This window comes from Lonchura striata, chromosome 8 (genome assembly GCF_046129695.1).
Source record: "Lonchura striata isolate bLonStr1 chromosome 8, bLonStr1.mat, whole genome shotgun sequence".
In the NCBI taxonomy this organism is placed as follows: Eukaryota; Metazoa; Chordata; class Aves; order Passeriformes; family Estrildidae; genus Lonchura; species Lonchura striata.
In genome coordinates, this window is record NC_134610.1 from 9109244 (window position 1) to 9122172 (window position 12929).

Genomic DNA, 12929 nt, shown 5'->3' on the forward strand with positions numbered 1-12929 from the left:
CAACATCATTCACTTGTTTTACAACTCCTCCTGATCCTTTGCCTCCTTGCACTTAAGTCACACACATTCACTGAGGTGTCACCGTGGTGCACATTACTGTGTGTTTCACTGTGACAAAGTCCTCAGCCTCACCTCTCAGGAGAGTGGTTGCCAAGCTAACACTGAACATGGAATCTTCTTGGCTACCTGAGGAGGTTTACTTGTGTTAGAAACAAAACGTCCATCTCACGCCTAACTCTGCCACAATGCAGAGATGCTGAATAACTCCAGGTTGGAGATCTTTCAGAATCCTGCCCAAAGTTCCCTGGACTCCAGCTGAGTGCATGAGAGCAGCTCAGCATCTTAGCTGCGGGATTTTTTGAGGAACTGTTCAAATTACCACATCAGAGTTCCCAGCAGTCTATAAAAGCTGAGCAGATAGGAAATGCATATCAGAAAGCATATCAAATCAGGAGGCAGAGAGGAAGTACCTCCAGTTCTTTATTGTCCAAGGCTTTAGGATAGCCACAAGGAATTTGTCATGAAAATTACAGACAAATACGGGGAAGATGGAAATTCGAGTGATATGAACTCTTTCAGTATTTCAGAAAAGATTGGGTTTGCCTCACCTGCTACCACAACCTTTCAGATAAGTGGTAAGATTTCTTTTTATTCAATGGATTTATATGGATTTTATCTGGTCTAAAAAACAACACATAAAAAATGAAATAGTACATATTAAATGCTTTTTGCAGTGATGTTTCTTGTAAATTAACTGCCATTTAAAAGTATAGGTATGTCAAACTACCTTTTCTAGCCAAAAGTTGATGCTGAGCATCAGAAAAAAAAATTAGTTATTTTCCTGTCTTAGAAAATGTCTATATTTCTTGAATAAGACTTTCATGCATAATAGTTAAGATACTAAAATCACCAGACTCAATTAAAAAAATGTAAGTTTATGAAATTTTAGCTGAATATAAATGCTTCATTGCTGACCAAGCCATTCTATTGTAAAACCAATTAAAATATTGTACTCTTTAAAAACCAAGACTTTCAACTCCTGATTACATTACTCTGAAAAAAAAGAAAAACCTCAATTGAGGGTAACTTACTGAATGTCTGACATAGTTACCAATGCTTCTGAAATACTTTTTGTTCTCCCTGAAGGCCAAAATTCGACCAAGCCATTTATTTCCTTTACACTTGCTGGTAATGATTGATCTTACATCTTATGACTTGTTTCAATTTGTTCTGCGGTTCAGTTTATTATTGATTTTTCATTTATTTTGATGCATACATGCATCACTGGTGGAATCACACATGTGCAGTGCTCTGGATGGAGAAGGAATTGCTTTGAGCAGCCCTCCGAATGGCAGCCTGGGACAACTGAAAGCAGGGGAAACGGGGAGTTTATTGATGCAGAAAAGGGGAAACCACCACACTCACACTGTTATAAGATGGATTAAGAATCGATGGAACTGAGCTGGTTAAATTAGCTAAGGAAAAGATGGCAAAGCCTGGGGCAGAGGAAGGCTGCCTGCCTTGCTGGCAGGATCGAGCATTCTCACAAAGGGACCTTGCAGCTCCACACCGCTGGAAAGCCCCGTGGCCAAGCCTGGAAAGGCTGGAAGCCAGCAGAGCTTGTAGGGAAGAAAGGTGGGAGAGTGTCTACCCTTCTTCTCTTGGTTTTCAGAGCCTCGGAGCCAAAAAAAGGCATCCAGGTGCTGTGCTCGGACAGCCCTCGGCGTCTACCTGCTGCTGCTGACGGCCGGCCAGGGGCTGCTGATGTACAAAGGTAACGACGGCCTCGCCATGGCCTTGGCATCCAAAGAGAGCTCTGCTGCTGCTCCTGGGGGCACGGGCAAGAGGGAATGAGCACACACATCCCAAACCTCCGAGGCAGCAGAGAGGCTCCTCCACACACCGCCAGGCAGAGCAGCGGCTGCAGGGAACGATTCTCCCACCCTGTGTGTGTGCTTTGCATTTGCAAAAGCACTCCCAGCTGCACTCCTGGCTGCAGCAAGGACTGGCACATGAAAACCACCTGCCTGGGTCAAACAGGGGTGGTCTTTATCCCCCCGTGTCCCCCCCAGGTGCTGAGGAACTGCTCTGCCAAACAACCATTTCCCAGCCAGATCAGGCAGCGAATATTCACTGTATGGGTTTTTGTCTCCTCAGTATTTAGGATGCAGAGACAGATACTGAAACTTCAAGAGCAAAATGCCTCCTATACAGAAGAGATTCTGCAGAGCTACTCTGCAAACAATCTGGCCTTGTCAAGAAGCTCTACTTCGAAGGACTTTCTCATGAGACATGAAGAAAACTGGAGGAGAAGCTTAGAAGAGGAAATCATCATAATTAAAAGCAACAATGCAAAGCTGATGATGAGGATGAACAACATCACCCTGGTTGCAGGTATGGCTCTCCATGCTGGCTCTGCAGTGGGGAGACCTGTCTCCTCTGCATCACTAGTGGGGCTGAAAACCCAGTTTAGATGGTCCCATAACTAGGGCAAGATTTAATCTTCCTGTCAATTAGTTATGTCCCCATGGCCAGGATGGGAATCAACTCCAGACCAGGAGCAGTGCCCTGTGAAAACCCCCAGATCCCCCTTACAGCTGCACATGCGGCTCTGGGCTCATTTTCTCTCCTGTGACTTGTAGATTTGGACTCTAGGTGCCCTCCAAAAGGGTTGTGTCTCCAGCCCACACCTCAATCCCCTACTGCCGTGTTCCTCACCAACTGCTGACTACTTAAAAATACCCATTAAATATTTATTTCAGGGCCTCCTGGACGCAAAGGAGATCCTGGTCTACCAGGTATGTTGGTAAATGAGCCACAACTTCTCTTTTCCTCTTCCCCTTTATTTCATCTAAGTGAGGATTTGGGATTTCAGTCTCCAGACCCAGACCCCACCCAGTGTTCAGACACACAACACCCTGATCATGAGGAGACCTGCTGTAAAAAGCAGGTGTAAAGCCTGTGAGGCTTTTCACTCATCCTCCAGGAGCCTTGGATGGCCCAAGGGTTCCCACAGAGGTCAATGCCCACCCTGTCCCCAGGAAAACATTGGCACAGACTCAGGAATGAGCTGGGTGCAAGTTCTGCCCTCCACAGCCATGCACAAGCTGCTGCGCTGGGTGCCTGGGGGTTTGGGCAGAGCTACCCCTGCCACGGGAGGAAAATATCTCCAGACTGTGAGGACACAGCAGGTCCTGATCTAACAGTGGCTCCACTTGGAGCAGAGGTTGGTCCAGGCAACAGTTTCTGTGATCCTGTGATGATGATCTAAGATGCAGCCCTTGTTAGGTCAGGTCTGTAACTCATCCATCCCTACTTCTTGGCTGCACTGATGAGATTTTCTGAAGGAAAAAAAAAATTAAAGCTATGTTTTCATATGTTCCTGGCTGCACTTACAATGTTGAAACAGCACCTCCTGCCAAGCAGTGTTATTACACATCAGAGCCCAATCGATCAGTGCATTTTCATGAAAGGTCTCCCCAATGGTCCCCATGAGCTGGGCTTGGCAGGAAGACAAGCTGGCCCCTGCCCAGCTGAGCACTCAGCTGACTCCAAGGACTTTACTCAAGTGGTTGTTCTGGTCCCTGCCAGCTGAAGATTGGCCTCACTGGTGACTGAAATTGTGTGAGCAAAGGATGATTAAAAAATTTGTCTCTTCTTCTTAGCCATTACTGTGAATAGATGATGTGTGTCAGCTGATATATGTATTTTACATCCCAGGGTTACGTGGACCACCAGGGACAAAGGGAGACCAAGGTAAGGCTTTTTTGACACCTGAATTACTTCTGTGGATGAACATAAAGTGGCTTTATGGATGATTTTATGAGCAATCTTGTCCTCAGCCAAGGTGTGAGTAAGAATGTCATTGGAGTTGAAGCCTATGTAAAGCTAATGTGAGCAAAAGCAAAACTTAGCCAGAAAAAAAAAATCTTATTTTAAAAGTCAGCATGCAATAGTCACAGTGGGCCAATTTCCCACTGTCACCAGCACCACTCTCGAGTGCACAGAGTGTGGAGTTTGGCTCATGCTCACAGCTGCTGTGGGTGTCCTGCTGCTGGCACTGACTACACATGGCACCCCAGGAAGCATCAGAAAAATGGTGTTGTCCTTGCAGGCATACATGGACCCCAGGGTGAGAAGGGGAGCAAAGGAGCTCCTGGTCCTGCTGGCCCAAGTGGTGGTCCAGGACTGAAAGGAGAAAAAGGAGAGATGGGGATTGCAGGTAAGACTTCTTCCCTATCTTAACATTTTTAATGTTATCACACATATTTCTTTTTAAACTCATTCTACATAAAACACCAGAAGAAGTTTTAATAGGTCAGTATTCATAAAATCCAAGCAGCCCTGAGTGTGGTTTGCCAGTCAGTGAGGGAGCTGGATAAACAGGACACTTGACCTGATCTGAAGGGGTTTAATTTCATGTCATGCTTCAGCAAATCTCCCAAAGGAGGGCTGGGGGAAGGGGCCATGCAAAATGTTGATTCTGCACCACAAAAGTCTCTCTACAGAGTGACCTTATTCTAATGAAAGCCACAGATATTCAATTATCAGCCTATCCTAGATTAAAGCAGTGATGTTTGCAGTAGGATTTCCATGGTATAAAATAATGCAATATAATTTATATGCACAAGCACATGGATGTTAATCCTCATTTTAGTGGAATCTCTTTCTGAGCATTTTACATAAGCCTGGCTTTGTACACCTGAAGAAGAGTTATGCAATGTGTTTCTCCCACGTAGCATGCATTATGGATAGCTGTTACTCAGTGGTCTCACATGGGCTGACAGCAGGAGAAGAAAAGAAAGCAGGTGATGTGTGTGGTGCAGAGCAGGAAGGACACCTGGACAGGTTGATAAGAGCTTCCTCAGATCTTCCATCAGATCCTGAATGTTCCAATGTTCTCATTAGCACAAGATGCTCCAGAAGAGAAGAGTGATTGTAGGAGGAATACCAAAAGGCAAGGGCTTTGGGATAATTCTAGAGCAGAAAAATGAAGGAGAAGTCTTCAAATGAGGCATTTTCAAGTAAATCAGCTCTTTTGGAGCATGCTGATCACCTGTTCAGAGAAGACAAGGTTAAGAGGAGATGACAGAACTCTCTGGAAGAACAGGAGTGGAATGTACTGTCCTGTATCTCCACTGTGTCTAACAGAAAGGAAGCATTCAGACTGCAGTAACAGATATTTAACTAGAGGAAAAAAATCCAGAAGGAGGGATAGTTTGGGGAACAGATTGGAGAGATGTCATGGCACCACTGGAAACCTTTAACAGCAGGCCAGACAAACATCTGGCTAGAGAGGCTGACAGAGCCAGAGGTGGATCAGACAGGCCAGCTCTGTCCTACTCCAGCTTTATGGTGACAATGCCACTGAATGGGAAATGCAGGTGTGAGGCCAAACCTTGCTACTGGTGTGGCCAGACAGAGGTGCTCGACAGGCTGCAGAGACAACCAACCTGTTTTTTTGAATTTACACGTGTGTGCTGTGCTTTTGATAGGTCCCCAAGGACAGAAAGGTGACGTGGGCAAGAAGGGAGACCCTGGGCTGCAGGGCCCCGTGGGTCCTCAGGGGGAGCGTGGATTCCCAGGAGTGCCAGGTGACGAGGGTAAGTGCAGGGGACACGGTGGGACAGTGAGGGCACCCCACTGAGGGGCTGGGCTAAGCCCGGGCTGCTCTGATGCCAGGATGTCATTACAGGGAGCCCGGGGAAGCCTGGACCTCCTGGCCCAAAAGGAGAGGCAGGTAAGCTGTGCAGGAGGAGCAATTTCTTGTAGAGGCTCTTTAATGTGGTGTTTCATGACAAGAAAAGCTGCAGCTGGTCTAGGTCCCAGCATGGGTAAGAGATGATGATGATTAGATGAAGAAACCATGCCAATGTTTCAATGTCATCCAAAATCATCCAGCAGCCTTGGCTGTCTCTTCTGGGCCCCACTCACTGTGCAGGATTCTGAGAGGGAAAAAGGGCCATGGCCTCCTTCCTGACACCTGTGCACACACAGGGGCAGAAATTGGCTGCCCTTTTGGGAAGAACTTGTGCATTTCAAGGCTGGCTAGGACCTGGTTCCATGCAGCCTTTCACTCCAGATCATCCCTCACTGCATTGCTAAGGTTAGCACTGCCAGGATTGCAATTTGGAGTCAGCCAGTGTTCGTTTTGCTTTCATAGGCTCAACTCATTGTGCAAGGGCTGGTGATTGAGCTGTCTTTTTATCTCTTTCATGTGTTCTGGGACATTTCATATTGTGCTGCTTTCACTCAACCTCAAGGTGCAGCTGGACAACTTGGGCCTCCTGGACGTCCTGGCCTGGAAGGAAAACCTGGTCAGAAAGGGGAGAAGGGGGACCAGGGCCCCAAAGGTAGCCCAGGTACAGCCCTGCTCAAACCTAGAGCTCATTGACCTCCTACTCTGGCCTCACTTTGTGTGATGGGTTCACCTTACTGATTTCTTTTTGATTTTAGGAGCACAAGGCATTGCTGGACTCAAAGGTGTACAGGGAGAGCAAGGAATAGCAGGTAAAGGAGAATAAAACAGGTTTTGGGTCAAAAACACACATCATGCAGACACTAGAAAGGGAACTACACCACCAAGAGGAGACCTCTTGAGTCTTCTTCTTGGAGCCCCAATGCACCCCAGGATGCCATGGCACTCCTGGGGTGCTGCCAGGCTGCTGTGGGCTGACTACTCACCAGAGGGTTGTTTCTGTCACTTGTAATATGTGTGAGGGGTGATGGTGCCTGAATTTTTGTATAAATTGAAAATGCACAAACAAAGAAGCAGTTTAAGATGAACTTCAGGAGAAGATGTTTCTCCACTGCCTGTATTTTCTTGTTTGACATGATCTGCACTGAGCATGATGTCAAATAAGGCACCTGATTCAGAAACAGATGCTTATAGTGTAGTCACCAAAACTAGATCAGTTAAAATCAATTGTAAATACTAATTTGCATAAGCTTTTATAAATGTATAAACATCAGGCTCATAAATGTTTGTTTGTTTGTTTTTATTATCTTAGGACCTCCAGGGCAAAAGGGAGCAAAGGGAGACCAGGGCCCAACAGGTAAACTCTTATAGCATGGTTTATTCTGACACAAAGATGATGACACAAAGAACTTCAGGTGCCACATTCCACTGTTCTGTATCAATGTGAAATGTTTGTCATGTCCTTTCCCTGGAAAGGGACAAAGACAATGACGTTTTGCTTTCCACCCAGGCACCCCAGGCCCAGCTGGTCCAAAAGGAACCAAGGGGGATTTTGGCACTAAGGGTCTGAAAGGAGAACCAGGACTAAAAGGAGCCAAGGGAGACACTGGATTTTCTGGTAAGGCTCTTTGCCACTGGGTCTGTGAAGCTGATGGCACATTTGGGTTTGGGACTGCAGATCAGCCCTCCTAGCACAGGAATGTGGAGGGTGTCAACTGCACACCCTGGGAGGTGTGTTAAATCACAGAAACACACATTCCTATTTGCTTTTTCAGAGTATCAGAGACACCCTGTGCCCAGGATAAATCCCACGTAAACACGGCACTCAGGAACATGCCATAGTGAAGTTATTGGAAACACCTGACAGTGAGGCTATTTAACTACACCTTGGTAACTGTAGGACACAGAAGTTGTTCAAAAGGGCCAACACTACAGCTACTCTCCATTCTTAAACCCCCTCCCTTCCAATCACAGAATGCTTAAAAAAAACAAAAGACCTGTATTAAAAAGAATGAAAAAAACAAGTAGTTGTCACAACAGCCCATGGGAAACAAACTGCTCCAGATGCTTTTTTCTTTTAACTGTTCACACAGAATAGTACAAGAATCCTCAGAAATAAAATAAACTAGATTCTATGTGGGGCTTCTCCATGCACTCCTCTGGAGCTTTGCATCTGGAAGATGGAAGAAGTGTAACTGGGCTGGCTCCATGTTCTGGCTGTATCTCAGCTCCTGGTACCAGAAGGAGACAGCAATGAATGCTTTCTGGAGGTAGTTTTGGGGGAAAGAGCTCACTGGGTTTTTTCAAACACCCCTACCCCCAAGACCAAGATGGTCCACAGAAATGTGGAAGACTGCTGAGAGCACCTTTCTGCTCTCCCTGGAGATCAAAGCCCATGTAGGGGTCTTCCTGCAAGTACTTTGGGAGATACCATGCCTGCTTCTGGAGATCCCAAAGTCTATCAGAGGTCTAATTTTACAGGTAACAGTGGTAACATCTCCCACAAGTGAATGAATATATGGGATTTTGAAAGTGGGCCTTTTCTTGGGTCGCACATTGGGAATATTTTGCTGCATCTTATCCTAGTTTTCCTGCCATGTTTCCTTTATATACCATTAGTCACTTCAGGGTGTTCATTTCCTACAAAAGGAGGAGTCTGGAAATCTCTAACTCACACGAGTATTCAGAATTAGATAATAACCAGATTTTTTCACAAGCAACTGTCAAATGTTTGCTTTTCTAATTTGAAACAGGTTCCTCAGGACCAAAAGGGAGCAAAGGTGAAAAAGGAGCAGGTACTGGACTTTTACTTCTTCTCTCACTTGCCTTCTGGTATCAGAGCTACCTGAAATTAGGACCAAAATACCCCTCTGCTCATTCTGGCTACCCCACAGCACAGCTAACAGAGCCAAGGAGTCTGTGCTCTGAGCTGCAGCCTGGTGTCTCCAAATGCAGAGGGGCTCTTGAATTGTTTGGATTTGAGCTACCAGTAACCTCTGGTCCAACCCTGGAGATAGGAACATCCCTCTCGCTTGGTGGTCACTGCTTCTGTCTGTCAGTGTCTTTTTCCTTATGCCTGCATGACCCATGGAGGTCTTTTCTTCTCTGAATTCTCAGCTGGGCTCAGTAATTACATACGACTCGTGGGAGGAAGCAGGAGGGGCCGTGTGGAAATCTTCCACAGCGGATCCTGGGGAACAATCTGTGACGATGGCTGGTCCACCCGAGAGACCAGCGTCGTCTGCCGAATGCTGGGATTCAACCGAGGGCTCAGTTTCTTCACAGCCACAGCAGGTGAGTGCACAACAGCTTCACACCTCTCCAGGCCTGGCATGGCTGGTCACACACACACAGAAAGCACCACAGCAAGGTCACCTACCCCAGCAGCCAGTGATTTCCTTGTTCCTCTTGGGATGAGGCAGCTGCGTGTCAAGTGCTGCTTGAACTGTGCCCAAATGCGTGATTTCCAACAGCCAACCACGCAACCCAACACACGCCCACTGCCCACAGGGCTCTCTTTAGAAAAAAAAAGCATACTCCTCTTTCTCCCATCCACCAGTTGTTTGTTTGTTTGTTTGTTTAATCTTCCAAAGGTACTGGACAAATTTGGCTCGATGACGTAAGTTGCACAGGGAGTGAAATTTCAATTACGGACTGTAGCAAGCGCGCCTGGGGTGAAAACAACTGCAGCCACAGCGAGGATGTTGGGGTGGAGTGTGCTTGATGGGACACTGAGTCTGTCCTGGGAGCTGCTGCTGCCTCTGCTCTCCATGGAGCTCTTCTTCATGATGCAAATCCAATTTCATCAGGCTCTGCTTCTCTGCCTCTTTACCAGGTCATAGAAATATTGACAAAGAAAGCTGAATTTTTCACAAATCAATAACAGTTGCAAGACCCACAGGTAACCTGAAACATCCCAGCTGTCACAAAACAATTGGAGCTCAGGCACGTGAGCCAGTTCACAGCTTTTCCAGCTACCTGACATCAGCTCATCTGCAGGAGCTCACACATGTGTGACCTCTAAGTCCACAGGGGAGGGGATGGTCCACGTTAGCTTAATGCAGTAAGAGACTAGGATCACTGTGCAGAAACCTGCATTTACTGCAGCTGAGCTGGATAGTCCATCTTCACCATGCTACAGTTCTGAACCTGAGCTTAAAACCCCCAGAGAAGTGCATACACCCAAGGGAGAAGATGCTCAGAAATCATCAGATGATCTCTCTGGCATGCAAATATAAATATTGTTCAGAAACAACACTGGTCACACAATAAAGTGCAAAAATAAGTGCCTGGGATTTAGGTGCCATACTACCCTGGTTTAGCACAGCACTTGTTTTTGACCTTAGCTAAGTCCCTTGCCTTCTCTGCCAGCATTTTGTAAGCTGTCTCCAGGAGTAATACCCCTTACTTATCTGGTGTATAAAGCTAAGCTTTTCATGCCGTTAGAAATTAGATGCTCCAGTAAAGCAAAACGATGGCAAATAAAAAATGTAGCAAAGCATGAATAAGCTATCAATTGGTGTTAAATAAAAAGAAATAAAGAGATAAATAAATAAAGAGATAAATAAATAGATAAATGAATGCTCGAATAGATAAAGAAATAAAATTACGCACACACACCTGTAGATATTAGGGAGAAAATACCGAACTGGGCTTTCCTGGATTTCCCATGCGATCGATGCTGTTTCCGTTCCATAAATGAAGGTCCCCCCGCAAGGACAAGCGCTGGCCACGTCCCGGCGGGATGCCAGGAGCGCGGCGGGAGCCGCGGGCACCGCGCCGGGCGCGCCAGCCCGGTCCCGGCGCCCGGCCGGCCCCGCCGCGGAGCCGCCGGCCCCGCTGCTCCGTGCCGGCGCTAAGGGGAGCTCCAGGGCCGCCGCCGCTCGCCCAGCCGTCGCGGGGACCGGGCCCGCCCGAGCCGGCCGCCCTGCGCATCCCTCGGCGCTCCGCTCCCGCCCGGAGCGCGGCTCGGCAGCCGGCACAGAGCGGCACGGACGGGGCTGCTCAGAGGGCTGGAGCACCTCTCACCTCTCCCAGGAAGACAGGCTGACAGAGTCGGGGCTGTTCAGTCTCGAGGAGAGAGAGCTCTCAGAGCACCTTCCAAATACCTGCAGGAGAGCTGGAGAGGGATTTTTGCCAAGGGCATGCAGTGACAGGACAGGGGGAATAGCTTTAAACGAAAAGAGAGAAGGTGTAGATTATATGTCAGGGAGGAATTATTTACTGTGAGGGTGGTGAGGCACTGGCACAGGTTGCCCACCACAGCCATGGATGCCCCATCCCTGAAAGTGTTCAAGGCCATATTGGACAGGGCTTTGAACAACCTGCTCTAGTAAAAGATGTCCCTGCTCAGAGATTTGAAACTAGATGACCTTTCCTTTCCAAGTGAAATCATTCCATGATTCTTTGATCCCAGGAGTGGGAGGGCAGTGGCCACGAAGGCCTGGAGATGCATCCAAAGGGTGCCCGTGATGTCCCACCTGTGTCATAGGAGAGGACCAAAATGTGCTTTATCCTGTGAAACAGCTGACAGCACACACAGTGAGACAAAAACCTGAGAGTGGGGTGCTTGGTTTGAGGGAATGAGGCAGGCTGTGGTGGTTTCAGTCCTCAGTAACTGCAGCAGGACTCAACCAGTCACCCAAGAAAGGGATTTTGCAAAATAAGAGCAGATGAGTTTAGGTCTTTGTGATGCAGCTTCTTGTGCCTGATGGTTTGTGAGAGAATGCTGGGCAACTGTGACACTGTACAGGTCTTGCTCCCCACGCCTTAATTGCTAGAAACTCAGTTTTTAAGGCAAACCCTCAGATTTTGCCAGCATGGACGAGGTGTCCCCTTGAAGGGACAGAGGGGGGGCAGCTGCACAGCTCATCCCCAGCCTCACCCCTGTGGGGGCAGGACACAAGTCCCAGCAGTGGCATTTGGAGCCTGAAGCTCAGCACTGGGATCCCCATGCAGCAGGTTTGGAAGGCACTTGTGCCCCACATGTTCACTTCTCCAGTCTAAGAGAAGATCCACTGGGGCAGGAAGAGTGCCACAAGTCACCATGGGATGGTCGGTGAGCAACAAAAAATCCTTCTGCATCTACAGAAAGGGTGGCCCTGAGATTTGTAGGTTGGTTTGTGGGGCCATACCCCCTCCCTCCCAAATGCCCAGCTCCAGCTTTTCCACCCCAGCTTCAGAGTCTCTCAGACACCCTGCACTGCCCTGAAAGAGTTGCCTGTGGCAGCCAACAAGGAGTGGTACAGCTTGGCTTATCATTCATGCCCAGCACCAATTCAAAAGACTTAGTTAAGCAAAATGCAATTACACTGTCATGGATAAAAGGGATACAATTAATTAAAATGGAACACTTTCCCTTAGGAATTATGTTATTTCCAGATGCTCCCATCCCCATCCCTGGCCGTTCCTCGTGATCTGAAGATGTTTGGGATGAATTAGGGTCTTTTGGACAGTTTTGTCCCATCTTGCTGGCTCACATCTGTTTATGAGGTAAGTTGGCAAATACCCTTGAAGACACAAATCTTTTCTGGAGCCCTAAAACAGCATTTCCAATGTATCTGACACTACCTTTCCAAGAAGATGAACATTTCATAGAGACTATCTGGTGCCAAGCTGAGTTTTCTCATTTAGGGGAGAAAACGGAGCCTTCTGTCATCTCTGAAGGAATGGGGAACAGCCAGACACTGTGGGATATGTGTGTGGCTGGAAGAATTTTCCAAAATTCACAGGGAAGCAACTGAAGTGAAGTATCCCTTCTCAAGCCCCACGGAAAGGGAGAGAAGCTGAAGAGCAAAAGGTTTGCCAGCTAAAAACCAATTCTCCAGGTTTCCAAAGCCTGTAGTTTATGCTGAATGCATAATAACACACCTCCTTAGCAAAATTACTGATGATTCCAGCTGCAGAGGTAAAAAAGGCAATTTAATGTGTTTAAGACATCATCTTAAAATATGCACTAAAGGAATTAATTTTCTGCATTACATTCATATGACAGATAGGTAACAACTAATACACATGCAGGCTACATCTAAAGCTTAAACTCATCACATCATATATAGGTCACTAATTGTATTTTCATCCCTCTCTTCTGAAGTCTTCTGATGTTTTAGATCAGATCACTACAAATCTGCCAGCACATTTCCTGGTTTCTTTCTGTTAAACATCACGGTGGAGGGCAGCATCTGGCCTCAAAACCCTAAGACTTTTTTTTCTGTCTCACTTGGTGTCAGAA

The 12929-nt window shown here is 47.1% G+C and overlaps 1 protein-coding gene across 1 annotated transcript; it reads left to right on the plus strand.

Moving 5' to 3' along the window:
• The first annotated feature begins 443 nt into the window (after positions 1-443).
• MARCO (macrophage receptor with collagenous structure) lies at positions 444-10279 on the plus strand. Its single transcript, XM_021548648.3, has 15 exons — positions 444-635; positions 1673-1774; positions 2158-2394; positions 2763-2798; positions 3721-3756; positions 4115-4222; positions 5496-5603; positions 5696-5740; positions 6264-6362; positions 6457-6510; positions 7011-7055; positions 7209-7316; positions 8452-8493; positions 8816-8992; positions 9292-10279. Exons 1-15 carry the CDS (start codon positions 521-523, stop codon positions 9420-9422), a joined length of 1443 nt encoding a protein of 480 aa, XP_021404323.2. The 5' UTR covers positions 444-520; the 3' UTR covers positions 9423-10279.
• Positions 10280-12929: the final 2650 nt, after the last annotated feature.